The sequence below is a fragment of the Lolium rigidum genome, chromosome 1, assembly GCF_022539505.1.
Source record: "Lolium rigidum isolate FL_2022 chromosome 1, APGP_CSIRO_Lrig_0.1, whole genome shotgun sequence".
Taxonomy (NCBI): domain Eukaryota; kingdom Viridiplantae; phylum Streptophyta; class Magnoliopsida; order Poales; family Poaceae; genus Lolium; species Lolium rigidum.
The window spans coordinates 312,035,738-312,058,142 of NC_061508.1; the positions used below are offsets into that span (position 1 = coordinate 312,035,738).

Here is a 22,405-nt window from a genome sequence, read left to right on the forward strand (position 1 = left end):
CTTAGTCTAATCTGTTCGAGTCTTCCCTTCCTGGGGTTCTTCCTCTTTAACCGAGAGCTTGGCTTCGGGCTCACGTCTTGTGCATCTTGGGCTGGGCCTTGTCATGGACCATCTGGTGGCCCATCTTGTTGGTAGTATCAGCCTGGGTCGTGACATTCCCTCCCCCTTGAGTGCTGTCTTGACCCCAAGACAGGACATCAGGGAATCGCCATTGGAGAGTGTGTTCGTCTTCCCGGGTTACTGTCGAGGATGGCAGCCCAGTCCACCGCACCAAAGCTCTTGGCACCATGACCCCGCCGCGCTGGATTTGCCGGGCGAGCCAGGACCTGTTGTGGTTGCGGTATAGCAAAGTCATCCAAACGAGAGGAGGGAAATATCATCACTTACGGTCCGGGAAGCCGGAAGGCGTAGCTTGAGCTGGGAGACATGCACCACATTATGGATTTTGCTAGAAGCTGGTAAATCCAGTTTGTAAGCCACTTCTCCGACTCGAGCAAGCACCTTGTAGGGTCCAAAGAAACGGAAAGCCAATTTCGACCGCTGCGAGCTGCCAAGGACGTCCGAACATACGGCTGCAGTTTGAGGAATACGAATCGCCTACCGAAAAGGATCTCTCGGAGCGGTGCTTGTCCGCTCGCTTTTTCATCCGTTCTTGTGCTCGAATCGGTTCTGTCGTCGGAGTAGGCTTGTCATCGTCTCTCGTTCTTGCAGCCGGAATTCCGGATCGAGCATCGAACAAGCCGAGGAAGCAGATATGCCGAAATGTCGAGGGGGATGGCCATACAATGCTTCAAAGGGTGAGCGTCCCAAGGCGGAGTGGAAGGACGTGTTGTACCAGAACTCTGCGAGTGGTAGCCAGCGGAACCACTTAGTGGGACAGGCGTGAACTGTGCATCGCAAGAAGTTTTCCAAACACTGATTCAGCCGTTCCGTTTGACCATCCGTTTGCGGATGATAGGAGGAGCTCATCATGAGCTGGGTGTCTGTCAGTTTGAACAGCTCTTGCCACAGCTTGCTCGTGAAGATCTTGTCGCGATCGGAGATGATGCATTTAGGCAGCCCATGCAACTTGTACACTTGATCAGTAAAGGTGGTGGCTACCTGTAGAGCGTTGAAGGGATGCTTCAAGGGTAGGAAGTGGGCGTACTTGGTCAATTTGTCGATGACGACAAGGATGACATCGTGACCATTAGACTTGGGCAGCCCTTCTACAAAATCGAGGCTGACTGTATGCCAAGCTTGCTCCGGTACTGGTAATGGTTGGAGAAGACCTGGGAGCTTTGTGTGTTCCACTTTGGCACGCTGGCATGTGTCACATTGTTGTACAAATTCTTGGACAGTTTGCTTGAGGGCTGGCCAAGCGAACAGCTTGTGGATGCGTCTGGTATGTTGCCAACACGCCTGAGTGTCCTCCAATCCCACTGTCATGGAGGGATTTGAGTATATGTTGTTGCGCCAGTTTGTTCTCCCCTACCCAGACTTTGCCATTCTTACGGATAATGCCTTTGTCCAGCGTGAATCCCTCCGCATTGCTGCTCGACACCCGAGCTCTGTCCGAGTTGTTTAGTCACCGCATCGTCGTTGTATCCTGCGATCAAGCCGGTCGATCCAGGTTGGAATGGAGGAGGAGATTGCCATAATTTCTGGTGGATGAGGACGGCGAGACGGGGCATCGGCAGCTGCATTGGTGATCCCTTTCTTATACTGAATGGTATATCGAAGCCCCATCGGTTTCACATACGCTTTATGCTGTATCCCGAGTCCCCGGCCGTTGCTCGTGAGATGCGGTAGACTCCTCTCGGTCCGTTCTGATTACAAATTCCCGATGCTGCGGATACGAGCGCCATTTGTCCACTCGCCATGAGGATAGCCACACATTCTTTTTCATATGTTGACGAGCGCTCGGTTCTTAGGGCTCGGCGCTTTGCTCGAGATATGCAATGGGGTGTCCGTCCCGCATCAGCACTCGCCCCCACACCATACCGGCATGCATCGGTTTCCACTACAAAGGTTTTGGCGAAGTCTGGGAGTGCTAGGACTGGAGCTTGAACTAGCGCACTCTTCAGAGTAGTGAATGCCTCCTCTGTGCTTGGTGTCCACTGGAACAACGTGCCCTTACGTAACAGCTGTGTGAGTGGCCCTACCGATCATCCCATAATTCCCGATGAATTTACGGTAGTACCTGTGAGGCCAAGGAACCCTCGCAGGTGCTTAAGTGTCGTTGGCCGTGGCCGGGCCTGCACCGTGGCAATCTTGGAGCTGTCGGTGGCGACTCCGGCTGTGCCAATCACATGCCCTAAGTACTCCAGATTCTCGCTGAGCAAAAGTGCATTTTGTCCGCTTGAGCCGCAGCCGATGAGCTCGGAGAATTTGGAGCACCTCCCGGACTTGCTTGTCGATGTTCTTCTAGGGTTGGAGAGTAGATTAAGATGTCGTCCATGAATACCAAGACTCCTTTTCTCAGCATCTTCTCGAAAATGTGGTTCATGACCCCTTGGAAGGTTGCTCGGCGCATTCGTAAGGCCAAACGGCATTACCGGGAACTCATACAATCCCCGGTGCGTGCGAAACGCTGTCTTGTATTCTTCTCCTTCCGCCACGCGTAGCTGATGGTAACCTGAAGAGAGATCCAACTTAGTAAACCATCTGGCCCCTGCCAGTTCGTCGAGCAGTTCGTCTACCACTGGCATTGGATGCTTGTGTTTCACTGTGATGGCATTCAGTTGTCTGTAATCGACGCAGAAACGCCAAGTACCATCCTTCTTCCTCACCAATAGCACGAGGCGACGCAAAAGGGCTTGAGCTGTGACGAATTATCCCTTGCCTCAGCATCTGATGAATCTGCCGCTCAATTTCATCCTTCTGATGTGGTGCATATCGGTACGGGCGGGCATTCACTGGTTGAGCCCCAGGTACCAGTGGAATCTTGTGATCCTGCTTGCGTCGAGGAGGCAGGGTGTCGGTGGGTGTAAACAAGTCCTGGAATTCTGCCAGCACCTCTGACAACTCTGTAGGGAAGTCACTACCCTGTAACACTTCCATTCTGTGAATGCCATCTTGATGTACTGGTTGGACATGGATACACTGCGCCACTGCTCCTCGGCGAAGAAGCCCTTGCAGTTGCTGAGCATTGATAGGCTGGCCAACACTGCCATTGTCCCGGATGCCGAGCAAGTGTGATTTTCTTTCCCCGATGGCGGAACCTCATACGTCGTTGACGCCAATGCACCCACATGGGACTGAATTCTTCCAGCCGGTCGCCGCCAAGGATAATGTCATAACGGTTGAGTGGAAGAATCTTCATGTCCTGCTGGAAGGAGTTCCCCTGACACTGCCAAGACAGCTGCCGCACCAGGTGATCACTTGTCATGGTCTCGCCGTTGGCGACGACAAAACGCGATGGCGCACACTGTTCCTTGTTCATATGCAGCTTTTCCACCAATGCTGCATCCACAAATGACGCTCCGCTCCCAGAATCCACAAGAATTAGCACCTCTTGTTGGCCAACACGACCATGTAGGCGAATCGTACGACGGCGCGTCGGCCACGCTTCGGCAAGTCGTCGCTAGTTCGACACACATGAGCTCATCCTCGGAACTCATGTCATCCGGGCTCTCCGTCGCTGGCATCCCCTCCTGGTGGCGGCGCGTCCGATAACTCCTCCAAAACGTGGAGGGGAACCTTGTCGGGGCACTTGTGGGTGCGGTTCCATTTCTCGCCGCAAGTAAAGCACTCTCCCTTGGACTTGCGGTACGCGCGCGAGACTCGAGCTTATCATCCCGGCGAGGCTTGTCCGGTTTCTTCGTATCATCAGCACGGACCGGAAATTTGGCCTTCTCTCGCTGCTCCACTGGCCTTGTAATTGTACTTGGAGTTTGCCTTGAAGGAGTGGTGATGATGTCGAATGTTTTCCTGCTCTCGTTTCCTGTAACAAGGCAAGCATACTCGCGGTATCCACATCTTCGGGTATTCGAAGTAAAACAGCGAACGAATTTCATCAATTAAGCCAGCTATGTATCTCTCCACGAAGAAAACCTCACTCGTATTTGGATCATGCGGGAGAATTTGGTGGCGTAGGTGGTTGAATTTTTTACGTGTAGCTCTCTACCGTGTCCGTTTGGCGGAGGTTAAGAATCGGCGCATAAACAAATTGAATTTGTTTTTGCCCCGATAGGATTCGACATGACCTTATAGAGGTCTTCCCGAGTATATCAAATATCGCTTGGCTTGGAGAGTTTTGAGCCGGAGGGCTGCGTTGCCAACGAAATTCAGCATGGCAAATTTGACTTTCATCAAATCCGAGATGCCATAAATTTCGAAGTACATCTCGCGGTTGTCCTTCCAGATGGAGGGATCGGTTCCATCGAAGCGAGGAAAATCCATCTTAGGCGTGAATCGCGAGTGGTGGGATGGTCTCTCATAGTACTCTTCCTCTCCATGCCCTCGGAGATAAGTTTGAGCGATGATCGTACCGTTTTCCGGGGGTAATCGATGAGGTCCATGGACCTCAGGGATGTTCCCCCGTGTAGTGTTGTCGAAGCCGTGCCCATCGGGCCGTCGCGGCGCCGCGCTCGCCGCCGGTGGCGTCGGAGGCGGTCGCGACTCGATGAGGCCCAACCGCGTGGCGGCGTCCTCGGCGTGGAGCTTGAGTGTGGTCGTCGCGGACGCGAGATCCGCCACCGCCGCATCCATGTTCTTCGTCCGGGAGGCGAGCCCCCGCGAGCTGCTCCGTGAGCGCATCCGGCTTGGCGTTGGTGGCTTCCGTAGCGGCCATGACGCTCTCCGCCATCTGCCTCTCCGCCGCCGTGGGTCTCTTGGGTGCCGGGGTGAAGCCCCGGTTCTCCGATCAACCGTCGCGAGAATGGAGATGCGGATCGAGATCCGCTCCTCCACCGCTTCGGAATTACGCGCGGAAGAATTTTTTCGGTGGTGGATTGGTGGCTCCGGTACCGGATGTAAGGTTCCTAGCGATACAACCTCACGAATTCATCTCCTCATAGGGGTTTCTTACAGGATTTGCCCCGAATTGGGGTTACACAGCGAGAGAGAGGAACGAGACTTAGTCTAATCTGTTCGAGTCTTCCCTTCCTGGGGTTCTTCCTCTTTAACCGAGAGCTTGGCTTCGGGCTCACGTCTTGTGCATCTTGGGCTGGGCCTTGTCATGGACCATCTGGTGGCCCATCTTGTTGGTAGTATCAGCCTGGGTCGTGACAGTCCGAGTGGCACGCACGGCAGCGCGTCGCAGCGTCTGCTCCGGCCACCGGCGCCGAGCACGAGAAAGCTGCCCCCGGCGAGCGGCCTCTGACATGGTTGCTCGGAAAACTAGCTGCGTATTGCTTAGTTAAAGTACTCGTAGCAAATTAAGCTGGGGCGCGGGGCCAGGCGATGGAGGGATCGAGACCGATCACCGTGGTAACCGACCCCGCCACATGGCCGGCCGGCGCGCACGGACGCTCGCTCCTCCGTCGGGGCTCGCGACCGCGGCCAGGAAAAAGCTGCGTCGGCCGGCACCGCAGTACCGCGCCAACCGATCGATGCGGCGCCCACGCGCCCCCGTCAATTGTCCCACTGCCCACTGCTGCTCGTGGTTCAGGGCATCTCCAGCGGCGCGACGTTCCAAATATCCGTTTGCGTCGCGCGACGGACACGAGACAGACCGTTTTTGTCCGCGCGTCCGTTTGCACCCTGGGGTGGCTCCAGCGGCGCGACGCATTTCCGCGTTTGCATCAAATATGAAGTTTTTGAAACAACAAATAGGATTTCAACGAAGTCATAGTTATTACATTTAAATTTTGAAAAGTCTACATCAAAATAAGATACTAGTCCTCTAGGCATGATCTTCATGGCCAGCCATGGTCCATTGATGCTCAATCGGATCCGTCTGCAGTTGTTTGGAGACGGTATCGTTTGTGACTTCTACATTCATATGTAGATAGTCCTCCCAAGTAGAAGCTCCAGGAATTGGCGCAACCAACTCACCTTGGAATTCCCAGTGGTTCTCATTGCGGCCATCAGGACGTTCGTTCTCAACGATCATGTTGTGCATGATCACGCAGCATGTCATCACCTCATGCATGGTCTTCAGCGACCATGTTCTTGCCGGGTGACGGACAATTGCCCACCGAGCTTGGAGCACACCAAATCCATGCTCCACATCCTTCCTGCAAGCCTCTTGCATCTTGGCAAACCTCCTCGTCTTCTCGGAGTTTGGATTACGGACAGTCTTCACCAATGTGGCCCGGTCGGGGTAGATGCCATCAGCAAGATAATACGGCTTGTCATATGCATTTCCATTGATCTCATAGCTCACCCGGGGAGCTTTGCCTTGCATGAGCCTTTCGAAAACCGGTGATCGGTGCAACACATTGATATCATTGTTGGAACCGGCCATGCCAAAGAATGAATGCCAAATACATAAATCTTGAGATATGACAGCTTCAAGAATGACGAGTCCGTCCCTCCTCATGCCCGTCTGTATCGACCCCTGCCATCCAAATGGACAGTTTTTCCACTCCCGAGTGCATGCAATCTATGCCGCCAATCATTCTCGGGAAGCCTCTAGACTCGTTGATAGATAGGAGGCGCCTTGTATCCTCAACGAGTTGGCTCCCTACGGTAATACTCTCCGAACACGGCAATCACGGCTCGGCAAAACCTGTACATGGACTCAAGGCGGGTGCTCTCACCCATTCGAAGATACTCATCGAATATATCGGCAGCCATTCCATATGAGAGCATGCGAATAGCCGCAGAGCATTTTTTGTAGGAGGTGAAGCCTAGCGCACTCGTTGCATCGGGCCTGCATTGGAAGTAGGGGTCGTAGTTCCCGACGCCCGTAGAATGACCAAGAACGAGGTCCCTTGACATCCTGTATCGGCGCCGGAACAATTTTTCCGGAAAGATCGGATTGGTGAGGTGGAAGTAGTCCTTGTGGAGGCGGGCCTGCCACTGCCACTCGTTGCGCGGCAGGTTTTTCGAGCGCCCCTTCACGAGCCCCGGTGCTGCGGCCCCGGGTTTGAGGTGAACTCGTGGATCATGGAGGCCGCAGTAGTTGCCAATGTGTGCGCCGACTGATCGGACTCGTCGTCCGAAGAGGAGTCAACGATCTCCGCGCGGAACTTCTCCACCATATGCCACGCGTCCATCTGCGTCGATACGAACTGTTGATCAATGGCCGCGCACAAATCGCTCCCAAAAATGGAGAAGGAACCTACCAGCGCAATAGGTCGAACAGGTCGTGGGCGGCGCTGAAGGGCGGCGCAACCGGCAACGTTTCGCCCGAAAACAGCCGGCAGGTTCGCGCCGGAGCCAACCCCGAGTACGATCCTGCTCTCCCGCGCGGCGACAACGGTGCCGGCGGCGTAGTACTGCGGCGCTGCGGCGGACGGCGGGGATTGGGGCGGGGGCGTCGCACTAGGGCACCAATGAGGGTGAAAAAAGAAATCAGGTCCAAGCGGTCGATTTTGCTCTCGCTGACTTGCGGGACTGGGTAAGAAATGGAGGACGGTCGGCGCGTCCGCCAAGCGTCCGCGGAGACGCAAACCTGGCCCAAATATGGGCCAGGTTTGCGTCTCCGCGGATGGGCCGGTCACTTTGCGTCGCCCCGCTGGAGCAGGGCCCAGACGCATTTCCGGTCACGGCGGACGAAAACGGTCGCTCAGCGACCATTTGCGTCGCGCCGCTGGAGATGCCCTCAGTTCAGAAACCTCAACCCGATGCCCGGCCGGGGCTTGTGCATGTCGGCACACCATCTCATTGGTGGTCTATTGTAGCAGTAGAAAGCGGATTCCGAAATCTTTTTGTTTGCCCATCTCGAAATATGCCGTCTCGTGGCCGTGGGAGCGACGACCCGCGCGTACGTGTGCTTGCGCACTCGTGGCGATTCGAGATGCGCGCACTTCGAGTTGCTGAAACCTCAGATCTCAAACGAGGAACACACTCCACTCGCGAGGACAATGATGAAATTGTGCAGGCTCAATTCCAACAGTGTAGCCAGCCGCTGGCTATAAGGCAAGTGATATTTATCTATAATTAATTTACAGCTAACATATACAGTAGTGAGCTACAAAAATATAGTACTTTATCAATGTATGACCCATCTTTTACTCTCACAAAGTGACTAGGAGACGTGCTAGAGTTGGCTCTTGCATAAGAACCACTCGTCTTCTCTCTCCTCCTCTCTCTCTCTGCTCCAACTAAGCAATAATATACTATTTTAATCCTTATAGCCAGCTGACTAGGATTTATTGTACTTGCTCTCATGGGGAGAAAAGACCGAGGAGGAATCCCGATGAAGTCGCCCGGATGAATACATTTCATCTCCATCAAAGTAAGAGCATCTCCAGCCGTCTCCCCGGGATGCCCTCCAGGATCCCTTTTTTTATCCGGATGGACGAAAACGGCCCAGCCGCGCCTCTGGAACCTCGTTTTCGCCCGGATTTAGGCTTTCATCCGTCCGGCGAGCCCAAGTCATCCCGCCCCCCGGGGGAGCGCTCGGGGACTCCGGACGAAACGAAAGCGCAGAAAACATCGAGAAAACTTCCTGCGCGGATGGTGGCCTGACTTGTCGGCGACAGAGGCCAATCGTCTTTCGCGCGCTTCAAAATCCTGTCGCCGGTCAAACTTCGCCGGACGCGTAGCTTCCACGCGGCATCGCCTCGGATTCACGCGCAGCTCCCTCTATTTATCGCGGAACCTACCGCGTCTCGCCCCCCCGATGCACATCGAGGCCGGCCACCCCCCCCCCGAATGCCGCCGGCGGAGCCGAACGCCGGGAACTCGAGCGACGACGACATGTAGTAGTTTATTAGTTTATGTTTCCATCTGGCAAAATTCAAATATATGTACGAATTCGGCCTATATATGTACGAATTCGGCCTATATATGTACGAACTCGCCTACGTATGTTAAATATCTTTAAATTTCGCTTATGTTTGAACGAATATCGCCTTGTTTTGTCCGAATTCACCGTTATTTATCAAAAAAAATCATCCATCCTAGGCTCGCCGCTGGGAAAATGGGCTCCCCAAGCCAAAAATTTCATCCATCCGGCGCTAATTAGCACCGGATTTCGACCTGGGGAGCCCCAACGGCTGGGGATACTCTAAGGGATTTGCTAGTTCTTAGCTAACTCGTGCTTCTACAATTTTTGATTGGCATCGTGATTCATGCTAATCATGAGTTACAACTGAGATTTGATGACATCATCTAACTGAGAACAAAGTTCGTTCTGAGTCGACTGAAAAATAGTCACACCCTCAAAGTAATCACTCGGTTGCCAAAATGTAGCGCATATAAGTTTTTTAAGGTCAAACGATGTAAAGTTTATCCAAGTATTTTATTTTTAAAAATAGGACCCTCCATCCCAAAATGTAAGGTGTCTAAGGATTAGTCAAAAATCAACGTTTTTTTTAAACTTTGACCAAGTTTATATATAAAAATATAAACATATACAATACTGAAGTCAACATGAATAGATTCACCATAAAATATATTTTCTTAATATGTCCATTCGATATTGTAGATGTAATTTTTTAAAAAAATATTAGGTCAAAGTTAGTAAAGTTTGATTTTGACCAGTCCTTAGACACCTTACATTTTGGGACGGAGGGAATACTAGCTTCAACATGAGTATACGTTTACATGTCATATATTTTGTACCGTAGAAGTCCGCAATAAACTTGGTCTGACGTTTGATTTTTTTGCATCCCCCATGGGCAGACCCACATTGGCCCATCAGGCAGCACACAGAACATCAACCAAGCGCTGCAGCTTGAGGAATCTAGAACGGTTGTTTTCCAACACCATACCCAAGGGGCTGAAGCTGAAGTCGAGAACCACCGGTCGGTTCTCGCCACCTTGGCGGCCGAAAGGAGGAGAAGACCTAAGATTCGGTAATCCATACCTTCAACCCTGTCGAAAGTAGCTCCTTGAGCTTATTGACCAAGATGCATGATCTATGCAGAAATGAGCCAAACTCGAACCTTTGGAGCTCGACAATAAGAAGATCTTGCTTCCTCCAGCGCGAACTCAGATGCGCCAGAGAGTTGCTTGAGACAACCTGATTTGTGTAGATCCCCGCCCCCATCTCCTCTAGACGCTACACCAAAACCGGATTACTGCCATGAAGATGAAGAAGGGCATGTCGCTCCAGATCTGGCCATCAAAACCGGAAGGCCTACTCCAAGACACCGGCATGAAATCTAGACATGGTTGATCCTATCAACAGCCGGTGGACGAGCGTCAGGCTATGGATACTCGATGCAACCGACTAGCGATGATGTCACGGGATTTGTACAATCGATGTGGGTGGCGTGTTGATCGTAGCTTGACATGATGTTGCGAAGGCACTTCATGCTTTTCTTATGTTTTGATGGCTCATCTTTATTGAGACAATTTATAATCCGTAAGTTCTTAATAAGGCTCGACACTCTGGCATGTAAAACCGATTTTTTTAATTAATGTGGCCGTATGCATCGCTTGATGCAGTGGCTGGGGTCATCTTTTTTTAAAAAAAAACATGACAGAAAGCCGATCCCTAGACTACAACCATATACAAACGTCCGCTCCATCCCCCCATCCCACCTGTCCGGCGAGGCCGGTGAAGAGGTGGAGTGCAGTAGCCGGGAGTGGCGGGGATACTCCCAGCGAGACATGAGCGGGAGCGTGGGATATGAGAGTGTCCTTTTTTTAGATGGTGAGAGCATCCCCTTGATTGGTAGACACACGTCAAATGTACCGCCATAGCAAGGTCTCCGAGAGAATGAACTTTTGTAGCTCGATCGACATGTAGGCTGTTTGTTGAACCTATGAATTTTTTATTTCATACATGTTAATTTATTTGAAAATACTATTGTGATATAGAAAATATTGTAATCTACAAGTGTGTAAATTTTCGGAATGAAGTATGTTTGGGCTTAGCAAAAATAACAAATCTTGATTTCATTATTGATGAACAGTAATGAACACTACATTAAAATATAGATTGTATCATTTTTTACTTACGCTGTGTTTGGATGCACAGAATTGAGAATGGAATTGAATTGGACCGAAAATTCCAAATCTATGATGGAAATGAATTGGCTCCCAATTCGAATTCTATTGTTTGGATGTGCTTGGAATTTGATGTTAGAATTAAAGGGTGTAACCAATTCCAAATCATGTTTGGATGTACAAACCATAGAATTTGATGTTTTGTTGATTTTAAACAATATTTTTGGAAAAAAAAAAGAATTTGGTCAACGAACAAATAGATCCAGTCAGTCCCAGACCGAATTGAGTGAGGGGTCACTAGCTGGCTCGTGAGGGAGTCGCCGGCCGGCGGTGGAGTGCGGGAGGGGCCGGCAGTGGCCGGAATCGGCCGGCTCCTATTGAGGCCGGTGGAATCCCATCCACCAAGCGTCGGGGCAGACCGGAGGTTGCGGCAGGGGGAGGGGCCACTTCGCTGCTGCGGCGGTTGCAGGGGCACGCGACGGCGGCCGGAGTTGGTAGCGGGGGGAGGGGCGCCGCCATGGGAATAGGTCGGGGACGAGGGAGGCCATGAGGCGAACGGGGTGGGAGACGGATAGAGGCCATGCTCGCCATGGCCGACGGGAGCGGGAGGGACGGCGAACGGGGAAGGGACCTGCGAGCGCCGTCGCCGTCGGGAGGAACGCGGGGAAGCTCGGCCGCCGCTGCCATCGGGAGGAACGCTGGGAAGCTCGGCCGCTGGCTCCTCTCTGTTTCTCTTCGAGGGACGAAAGGGTACGCGGGCGGGCTCGCGAGCAGTTTCCACGCGATTCAGAGGGAGAGAGCTCGGAAAGTTTTGCGGGATGTTTACACGCGACGAAGTGGTGCCTCGGAATTTCATCAGTTTCCATGCTTTAATTCTGAGGCCATCCCAAACGGTGGAAATTGATCCCAAATTCCAGATTTCATGATTCCATGCTCAATTCTAGACATCCAAACACAGTGTTAGGGCAAAATGTATTGTATTTTAATCTGTCTACGTCTACGTCTACGTCTACACTGATAGATTACAATATTCTCTACGTCTACTATTTTTAAGAAGAATCTAAATCTTTGAAATGAAAAGTTTTAGAGTTCATAAAATAAAAAAGAAAACCTTGCTACATGCTACCCGGACTACATTTGAAGTTTTCGTGTCACCTCGTAGTAGTATTTAGCGTTTAGGGGGATGTGACAAACAAATTGAACGTGAAACGAAACAAGCCATGTTATTTCCGTTGGCTTGCAAAGCGTCGGTCAGTTCTATGTTTTTTTTTAGAACATCGGTCAGTTGTATGTAGCGAGCGACAGTCTGACAGCGGCACAGCGGCCACCAACCGGCCGAGCTGGGCCCAGGCTTATGGAGCCGCTGTTCTCCGCTCTCCGCCACTGAAGAATGACCACCGGTACGGTGCGTTCCCTTGGCCGGTCCGAGCTGATCGTCAATGGCGTTGAACACATGTTGTCCGTTTCGGCCGTAGTACCGGTAGCGGCAGGAGTATCATGGTCGACGTCGACCGACGGGCCGTGTAGCACATGAACTAATGCTTGAGGCGTGAACCGCTGTGCGTGCAGAGGCGGGATCAGAGACAGAGTTGAACTTCCGAGTTGAGCGAGCGACCCACCTAGCGATGTTCCGCTTGATTCCTTCCCCGTGGAACTTTTGATTGAAACGGGGCCGCGCTTTTTCAGCTCGAATGGTCCACCAATTTCACCACATCATACCAACTGCTCGCAGAGCAGCAGTGCTCGCATCTTCTCGCCGAAGGGAAAGCGAGCGCGAGTGGGATCGGGCCGGCCGGCCGGATAGCTTTACCCTGTCGACGACGTTAACGACAGAGCTTCCCTCGCCTCGCCTCGCGTAGATTTACTTTGGGCCTGAGCAGTGAGGGCCACCGTCACCGTGCCCCGTACCGCCACGACTCGGCAAAAATAAAGAGCTGGGTCAACTGGATCTCTGAGCGGTACCTACCGCGCGCTATCCGTCGATGATAAACTATGCGCCCGTACGTCCCTCCCGTCATCGGAAGCAAGTCCAGGTCAAGCCAAACGCGGCGTTCCGCCACCACACCACACCGCGGCTCGTACTATATTATTAAACAACGCCGTCAAAATCCAGACCTACTGATGCTGCTCCGCTGCCTTTTTCTGCTCTCTTTTCCGTTGCCCGTCAGACTCAAACACTCGCGCCGTGGTTGTGAAGACGACGGCCACGAGACGAGCGACGGACGGAAGGGTCGCTCTCCTTTGCCCAGACGCGGCAACCGAGCTGCGCTCCAACCCTATGTCCTTCCGTTTCAACATCCACAGCTTTCCTTCTTTTTTCTTTGACAACCCCCGAGCTTTCCCTTTCACTGCCTTATCTTACCTTCTACCTCGCCACGAATATTCCCACGGAGCTACTGCATGCTCTCCTACCCAAATGCCAATAATAATGCTGCTACTCCGTATATCCTAACAAAGTGCGGTTGTCACAAGAGACGTGACTGCCCCTCGTGGAAAAGGGACTGCACAACACGAAACGTCTAGAACAACAGGTTTATTCTTAGAAAAAATGCGAATAATATTCCGTTGTAATAGGTGGAAGATGCAAGGTGGCAAACCAGCCGTGCGGCAAATACCGGAGGCGTGTTTGGTGTGTTTGGTAGACTACGGCGATTTTTGGGTCCGGTAGACTACCAAATGATAGATCACCTTAACCAGTCGGGAGGTCTGAGAGGCGGTGGTTTACCCTGTGGCGGATGTCAGCGGTTCGAGTCCGCTTATCTCCAGCCCGTGAACTTAGCGGATACTATGATACCACCAAAATTTTCTAATTCAGCAGTTCGATCTATGATTTCGCATTCATGGACGTTGATAAGGTCCTTCCATTTAGTACCACCTTAGGATGGCATAGCCTTAACGTTAATGGTGAGGTTCAAAAGAAGAAAGGCTTGCGGTGGATACCTAGGCACCCAGAGACGAGGAAGGGCGTAGCAAGCGACGAAATGTTTCAGGGAGTTGAAAATAAGCATAGATCCGGAGATCGATCACTGATCCAATTTGACTACCTCTACGAGATAGATCTCAAGAGAAAACTGTTGAGTAACGGCAAAAAGTGATTGAGTTCAGTAGTTCCTCATAGAAAATTATTGACTCTAGAGATATGGTAATATGAAGAAGACAAAATTGTTTGAAGAGTCCTAGGCGTAGAGAAACCTGCCAGAGATTCGTGTCCGCTTAGGAACACGGGTATCACCAAACGCGAGAGGTTCAAACGCTGGGGATTCAAGATCACGTCGTCGCCTTAACGAGAATGGCACTTCAGAGAGAGACACAACAGTTACCCAGGTTCAGGGCCCTCAGAGAGGTAAAACTCCTACGTCCTGCCTTGGTGGTTGTATTGCAGGTCACAAAGGAGAAGATGACCGTACAAGTATCTAGGGTTTATGATCGCTCTGGATCGTCCTCCTCTACACTAGCAAGGCTAGTCCTTATATAGGGGAGTTGGTCCTCTTCTCCCAAAATATCTTGAGGGAGAAGGGTTACAACATCTCCAAACTGAGGGCGGGAAACTCCCACGGCCCATACAAAATGGACATAGTCCATGGTCGTTTAAAGTGCCGGTCCATGGCAGATTCTGAGGTCGTCGATGACGCCTCTGTTGGTCGTTTGCATCCGGTCTTGCACCAAAGCGGCAAAGGCAGGGCCTTGGCGCTTTGGTCCTCGTCGAGCCCGCTTTAGCACGAAAGAGGCAATGGCGTCACGCCTCCTCGGGACGGAGATTTTGAGCTCAGCCATGACGTGTGTGGTGCCAGCCCGCTTATCTTGTAGTCTTTGGAGCCCACTCCGCCTGTCCTTGCCGCATGCCTTGTGAGGGGGAATCCAAAGCTCCCTTGGTTGATCTTATCGCCCCCAAAGGGGCTCTCTGACTTGGAGAGGCTGGTGCCTCGGGGACCTCCGCGAGGGAGTTCCTTCCCGAGCCTATCTTCAGCTCCAGCTTGATATCTCCAAGAGGGTTTTATACCTCGTGGAGCCTCACTCGGGAGGAGCCTCCGCGATCGATTATTTCTGAGTAGCTACCGTGGCCCAGCAACCGTAGGTCCATGGCACCCTAGTTGCTAGGGATCCCACAGAACCACACCAATCCATCCCGAATTTGGTGGTTAAACTCTACAGCGGTGACGATACTGTAGGGGAGGTCCTGCGGAAAAATAGCTTGATGCAAGAATGATAAAAATCTTAACACCTATTATTTTACTTTTTCACTATTTTGAAATACGAAAAAGATCCAAATATAAAATGCAAAGGTCGTCCTATTCAAAACCTCAATCATCACATCCCCTCTCTCCCACTTCATGCCTTGGAACACGTTGTTTTTATAGAGAGAAAGACGTTTTCCCATCTTCTTAACCCGAAATGAAGGGGTACTCCCGGGAAGAGAAATTCTAGGAGTAACGAAAGAAGCTTCGGACTCATATTGTTCATGGGTTAACGGGAGTTGAACTCTAAGAGGTCGAATCCCCCCTTGTTCCTTAGTAGCTCGGTGGTAGAGCGGTCGGCTGTTAACCGAGTGGTCGTAGGTTCGAATCCTACTTGGGGAGATTTGATTCATTCTTTTATGTAAAAATAAAAAATTGAATTAAAGGGCTTGCTTTGACCCTTAGGAGTAGGTAACCGGTTCGCTATCCTTATTTCTATTTCTATTGCACTCTATCTCCTTCTCAACCATTTTCATTGTGATTACGATTCATTTGATAAACTTATTAGTTCATGAACTTGGGGGACTACGTGATTCGTCAGAAAAAGGAATGAATTTGAGATCGAAATCAATAGCCGCCAGGACATTTTAGCTATTGTAGTGCTTCCTTTCACTGTATATTGATGACTGTGATTTTGGTACCCTAGGAGTAACATAACTACCATCAATAGAGACAACACAATACTGCCATGACAAGAACATATAGTCAAGTTTCTGACCATGGTAGCCCTTTGATGAAAATAAACAAGGATATTAGTGTTCACCCTGAAATAAGGCCACTATGTGGCGCTTTGTTTTATCTTGTGAGGTGTGCGGCCAGTGCGTGGTTAGATCATCTCTCCTCTAGCTTTCCAATAGCATACAAGACTTGCTTGAAATAGCGAAAAAAATCTCTATGGATCTCATGATTATGTCATGGATCACTCTAAACCTCTAGTTATGACCCACAACATGAAGAAACGTAGAAACATGCTCTTCCACAAAGGTGTGGATGCTATCTTCCAACTATCCTCCCCACTGACCATTTTAAAAAGTTCAAAGAAAGGTTGTTCTTCTCACCTAAAGCATTTGGACAGACTCTACATTGTTGGAGTGGTAGATGTAGTTCAGATTTACAATCCTCTACGAAACTTAGTGTAACATAAAACCATATGTGATCAGAGAAAAGGCAGCACCTCCGACATAACAAACGAGGGAGATGAGCCAGGGTCGGAGAAGAAGTAGAAAAGCTCATGCCTTCGCTCGACATTACACTGCACATCTGGTCGCAAAGACGATGAATGCGAGCTCCTTTTCCAGACAACCGCGATCTGGTACTGAAGTAGAATAAATCAGCCGATGGGGGTAGATTTACGTCCCAGCCTCCCGCATCGAAGGGGGGCGGGGGCTTTGCGTTGGGGAGGTGGCCAAATGGAGGAGGTGACACCAAGCTTTCGTGCGAAAGATAACTGGGATTTCGCGGTCTCCCATCGAGCTCTTGCGCACAAGAAGCCTGGCTCTAGAAAAAATGCCAATTCGACCGTTCCAAGCGGGGCTAGCCGTGAAGTGTTTTAAGGGGCGTGCGAGCTACAAATCATACTTACTACAATCATCCAATCATACACTTTTTGCATCTAGTAGCCTGTTTGGTGGGGATGCGAGGTACCAAACACACCCGCATGGGCTTTCATCGGGGTCTTGATTTCAACCATAGCTTGCACAGTTTGATGCGCGACCGAAGGCCACATCTTGCATCCATCAATGTCTTGGCCGCTGCTTTGTGCGATCTTGGCTCCCCGTGGGGAGCGGGCATATTCCTGCTATACTGGTAGTGGTACTTTGCAGTTAAGTATACGGGCGAACTAACTAGTTAATGCGGAGTGTCGACATTTCGTCCCCATCGTCCCATCAGCCTGCCTAGCTCACGCTTTTCTCCACTCTCTCTCTCTTTGCTATCCGTTTCGCACACGATTTGTTTACAATTTGATTCTCCGCACGTCCAAATCTGTCCCCAACTCCGCCGATAGACTAGACTAGGCTTTTTAAAATCCGCTTTGCCAGTAAGTAATCCCAACAGCACACTCTACCTAAATCTAATAATCTCCCGAGAATCTTTACCAGGTATTCGCACCAACCAGTTCTCTCTGCTCATGGCAGACACAGTTTTCTGTAGACAATTTGGTAGTGCTGGTAACATCACAGCTCTGATTATCAGTACAAGTAGCCAGGAAGAAATTAGTGGACTGCACATGGAAATAGCTAATCAAGAACAGGAAGAAATTAGTGCAAGGCACATGGCGATTTCTGGTACTCGTAGTACTAATCATGTTGTTAAGGAGGCATCGATTGGGTTGGGAGGTAGTACATGGAGCCTCTCCGGGGAAAACTGCCAAAAACAGAGGCTTAACCAATAATCTCTACCCTCTTCTGCCGCGTCTCATCGTCGATCACAAACTACTAGTTAAGAAAAAAAAAGGAGAAGAAGAAGAAGAAAGAACTCATCAAATCAATCCATAAGGGCCACCGTGATTACTAAAGGGAACGCTTGATCGCCGTGTTTGCTCTGGGCGGAGGATCAGTTAGTCCTGGAAGCCTGTCTTCTCCCAGATGGCGTTGCGGACGCGGCGTAGGTCGCGGCCCTTGAGCGTGCGGCCGGCGCCCTCGCGCACGGAGAAGGACGCCGCGGCGCGCTCCCGGCACATGAGCTGCTCGTGCGGCGGCACCCAGCCGCCGCTCTCGCCGTACGCGTCCCCGCGCTCGTCCGACGCCCACCGCCCCGCGCTGCCGCCCCCGCCGCCGTACTCCGCGCCGAGGATCTTGGACCAGTCCGGGATGTTCACCGGCATAGACGCCGGTCCGCCACCAACGCCGGCGGTGGTGACCTCCCGTGGCGCCGCGGCGCGGGGCCTAGAGGCCCTGGAGGCGGGCGTGTGCGCGGACGACAGGGCGCGCCCGTACGTGTCGACGGGCGAGGAGGACAGCGCGGCGCCCGCGCCCCAGATGATGTCGGCCTCGTCGAGCTCCAGGGCCGGGTCGGCGGCGTGCTGCAGCGGGCGCGCCGGCGCGAAGAGCCGGTGCGCGGAGGCCATGGAGAGGCTGCTGCTCCGGCCCGCCATCGTCGTGCGTGCTCCTCTTACCGTGCCGGTAGTTGGTTCGCGATTCGGCGTCGGCACACACGGCGTGTTCTCGTGTGTTGTGCGTAAAGTGTATGTAAACCGCGATGGCGTCTCGTCGAGTTGTGCTCTCGCAACCGGCGTAGCGGCGGGTTTTTATAGCGGCGGGAAGAAGGGGACGGGAGTGGCGCTGTGGATAAGGTTCGTTTTGCGCAGTTACCTCGATGGGACCCGAGGTTCCGCGTATTTTACCAGACCTGCCATCCGCTGCTGCCAGTAGTACTGCGGTGGCATGGGAGCAGTGTAGCCCCGTTTCGTCGTTTGCGAGTGAGTTCGCTCATACGGGACCAGGACGACGACGGAGGAGACGGAAATGGCTTCGTTGGATTTCGCCGAGGCATGGGCGCGGTGTACTGCGTTTTTGCACGAGAAGATACATTGGCTCTGCTGGCGATCCAACGAACCCATGAGACCCTGTCCTCTTCGGAATGCGTAGGCAGATCACGGACATGCGTACGCAGATCACACCAATTCGCTCCTTCTGTAACCGATTTTGTTGCGCCGTGTTGGGACTTGCTATGGGGCATGTCTTGGCTGCCGATTTGAAAAAGAAAGGCACTAGATCCTTTTATTAAACTACAACAAACTCTGATCTAAGTTGGTTGTTATGGGGTTGTTATGGAGTAGAAAATACTCTCTACATTTTAATGAATAAAGCGTCCTCGTATTTTGGATTTTTTTACCAAAAATTACTACAAATATATAAAAAAAATACCGGAACAAAATTAACATCAATAGAAAATGTTTTTCAATACAAAATCCGATGCTGCTAATTGCATAACAAATAATCAAGATTTATTACTTAATTTTTTCGATCGAAGTTGTTCTTAAAATACATATACGCCTTATTCGTCGAAACTGAGGTTTTGTCAAATCTACGATACTTATCTTGGATTAGAGGGTAGCATAATTTGGTAGAAACCACAACTATATGGTCACACCTAACACGAGATACACACGGTGATGTGGGGTGACCACGAACAATGCACATATTTGATGGGTTTGGGCATCTCCAGCGGCGCGACCCAAAATAGGAACCCATTCGGTCCGACTTTGTTCTTTTGGGTCGCGTCGCAGAGAGAGATTTGGCCGTGGTCCGTCCTGCTAGACTAGTGCCTCCAGCGACGTGACTCATTCGGTCCGCGCTGGCCAGTTTGGGAGGCCCCAGGATGGCGAAGGGGAGGAAGTTGGAGCACATGCTAGCCAATGGCTGGAGAGCCCAGGAGGACGTGGGAGGACGCGCGCATTGTCCGGCCGACGCATCCGTTACCCAAATTTGGTGAACGGATGGGTCGGTCCGCGCGAGTCGGTCTGTTTGGGTCGTGCCACCAGAGCATGTACGGCATGTCCCTCTGTCCAACTGGACTGTTTCGGACAGGGCAAGACCAGTTGGGTCACGCCGTTGGAGATACCCTAAGGAAAGAAGCATGATGGTGGTTTTGGCGGCGTACAAACACAAAGCACATGGGAAAAAGAGGGGTTTACCCAGCTTCAGACCTCCAAAGGAGAAACCCTACGTGCTGCTTGCAGTTTGTATTGATGACGAGGTTAAAAAGTCACCGAAATTGAATCTTTCTAACTAGACTAGGGTTTATATGGCATGGTGTGATGCTCAGGTATTGCTTAGCTTTGCTCGGAGGACCCTCCTAGCCTTTAAATAGGAGGTCGGGTCTCGGGTATCACGTTACTCGATTCGTATACAAACTAAATTCTTCCTTATATGAACTTACCTTAGTCTCAATGTTCAGTTTTTGAGACTCCGAAGACCATACGTGCTATGTTTCTTGTCATGGGCCTCATGGGCCCCTAGTTGTACGAAACCGCGTATGCTAATAACGGGTGCTCGATAAGGTATGCCCACGTCAATGATGGGATTCGTAGCATAGAAAACAAAAAATTTCCTACCGCAAGAACGAATAACAAGCCAAGATCCAATCTAGAAGATGGTAGCAACGAGAAGATCATGGGACTAACCCTCGAAGATTTCCAAAGCCTACGAGATTAGATCTCGTTGTGGATGTAGTCGATCACTTGCCGCTTGCAAAAGCGCGTAGAAGATCTTGACGGTGCTACAGTCGGGCAGCACCTCCGTACTCGGTCACACGTTCGGTGTTGATGACGACGTCCTCCTCCCCGTTCCAGCGGGCAGCGGAAGTAGTAGATCCTCCTCGGAATCCCGACAGCACGACGGCGTGGTGGCGGTGGTGATGGAGAACTCCGACAGGGCTTCGCCTAAGCGCTATGGGAGTAGTATGAGGAGGAGAGAGGCTAGGGTTTGGGAGAGAGGGGGTGGCTAGGGGCGCCGGCCAGGGGGCCCCTTTGGTGGTGCGGCCAGGTCTAGGCTGCCCCCTCCCTCTCCTCCTCATTATATAGGTGGAATCCCTAAGGCTTTGCCCAAAAGTTCGAATAAGACCCCAATTCAAAACTTCCATATGGATGAAACCTAGAGGGACAGGGACTCTCCCTTTCCCCCTTTGCTTGGCCGGCCAAGGAGGTGGAGTCCACCATGGACTCCACCCTCCCACTTGGTTGCTTGGTTAGATTTGGTGGAGTCCAACCGGGACTCCACCTTCCATGGTGATTTCTTCCGGAAGGTTCTAGAACATTCTAGCGCCTTCCATAAATGCACCGGATCATTTTCAAACTTGGAAAGTGACTTCCTATATATGAATCTTATTCTCCGGACCATTCCGGACCTCCTCGTGATGTCCTGGATCCCATCCGAGACTCCGAACAATATTCGAACTCCATTCCATATTCCATATCTACTTAAAACGACATCAAACCTTAAGTGTGTCACCCTACGGTTCGTGAACTATGTAGACATGGTTGAGACTCCTCTCCGAACAATAACCAATAGCGGGATCTGGAGATCCATAATGGTTCCCACATATTCAACGATAACTTAGTGATCGATTGAACCATTTACATACGATACCGATTCCCTTTATCACGCGATACTCTACTTGTCCGAGGTTCGATCATCGGTATCACGATACCTTGTTCAACCTCGTCACCGACAAGTACTCTTTACTCGTACCGTGGTATGTCATCTCTTGTGAACCAGTCACATGCTTGAAAGCTAATCAGACGACATTCCACCGAGAGGGCCTAGAGTATATCTATCCGTCATCGGGATGGACAAATCCCACTCTTGATCCATATGCCTCAACTCACACTTTCCGAATACTTAATTCCATCTTTATAACCACCCATTTACGCAGTGGCGTTTGATGTAATCAAAGTACCCTTCCGGTATAAGTGATTTGCATGATCTCATGGTCGAAGGACTAGGTAACTATGTATCGGAAGCCAATAGCAAGTTGAACTTAATGACGTGATCTTATGCTACGCTTATTTGGGTGTGTGTCCATTATATCATTCATCTAATGACATAACCTTGTTATTAATAACATCCAATGTTCATGATCACGAAACCATGATCATCTATTAATCAACAAGCTAGTTATACAAGAGGCTTACTAGGGACTCCTTGTTGTTTACATAACGCACATGTATCAATGTTTCGGTTAATACAATTATAGCATGGTATGAAAAAAAATTATCATAAACACAAAGATATATTATAATAACCATTTTATTATTGCCTCTTGGGCATATCTCCAACAGTCTCCCACTTGCACTAGAGTCAATAATCTGTAGGATAACGTTGCATAGAAAACAAAAAATTTCCTACCGCGAACACGAAATCCAAGCCAAGATGCAATCTAGAAGACGGTAGCAACGAGGGGATTATCGAGTCTCACCCTTGAAGAGATTCCAAAGCCTACAAGATGAGGCTCTTGTTGCTGCGGTAGACGTTCACTTGCCGCTTGCAAAAGCGCGTAGAAGATCTTGATCACGGCGCCACGAACGGGCAACACCTCCGTACTCGGTCACACGTTCGGTTGTTGATGAAGACGACGTCCACCTCGCCGTTCCAGCGGGCAGCGGAAGTAGTAGCTCCTCTTGAATCCGACAGCACGACGGCGTGGTGTCGGTGGTGGTGGAGAAGTCCAGCGAGCTT

The 22,405-nt window shown here is 51.0% G+C and overlaps 1 protein-coding gene and 1 non-coding gene across 2 annotated transcripts; one reads left to right on the plus strand and one right to left on the minus strand.

Annotated features, from left to right (window-relative positions):
* The first annotated feature begins 15,497 nt into the window (after positions 1-15,497).
* On the plus strand, positions 15,498-15,569 carry TRNAN-GUU. Its single transcript has one exon. It is a non-coding gene; the product is annotated as a tRNA-Asn (tRNA).
* Positions 15,570-17,667: 2,098 nt separating this feature from the next.
* On the minus strand, positions 17,668-18,430 carry LOC124684156. The gene has a single exon (XM_047218536.1). The coding sequence runs from the start codon at positions 18,319-18,321 to the stop codon at positions 17,785-17,787; it is 537 nt and encodes a 178-aa protein (XP_047074492.1). The 5' UTR covers positions 18,322-18,430; the 3' UTR covers positions 17,668-17,784.
* Between the last annotated feature and the right edge of the window lie 3,975 nt (positions 18,431-22,405).

What these genes read in the sequence shown, in the direction of transcription:
- LOC124684156 (XM_047218536.1), bottom strand. Translation starts at nt 18,321, where the DNA reads ATGGCGGGCCGGAGCAGCAGCCTCTCCATGGCCTCCGCGCACCGGCTC.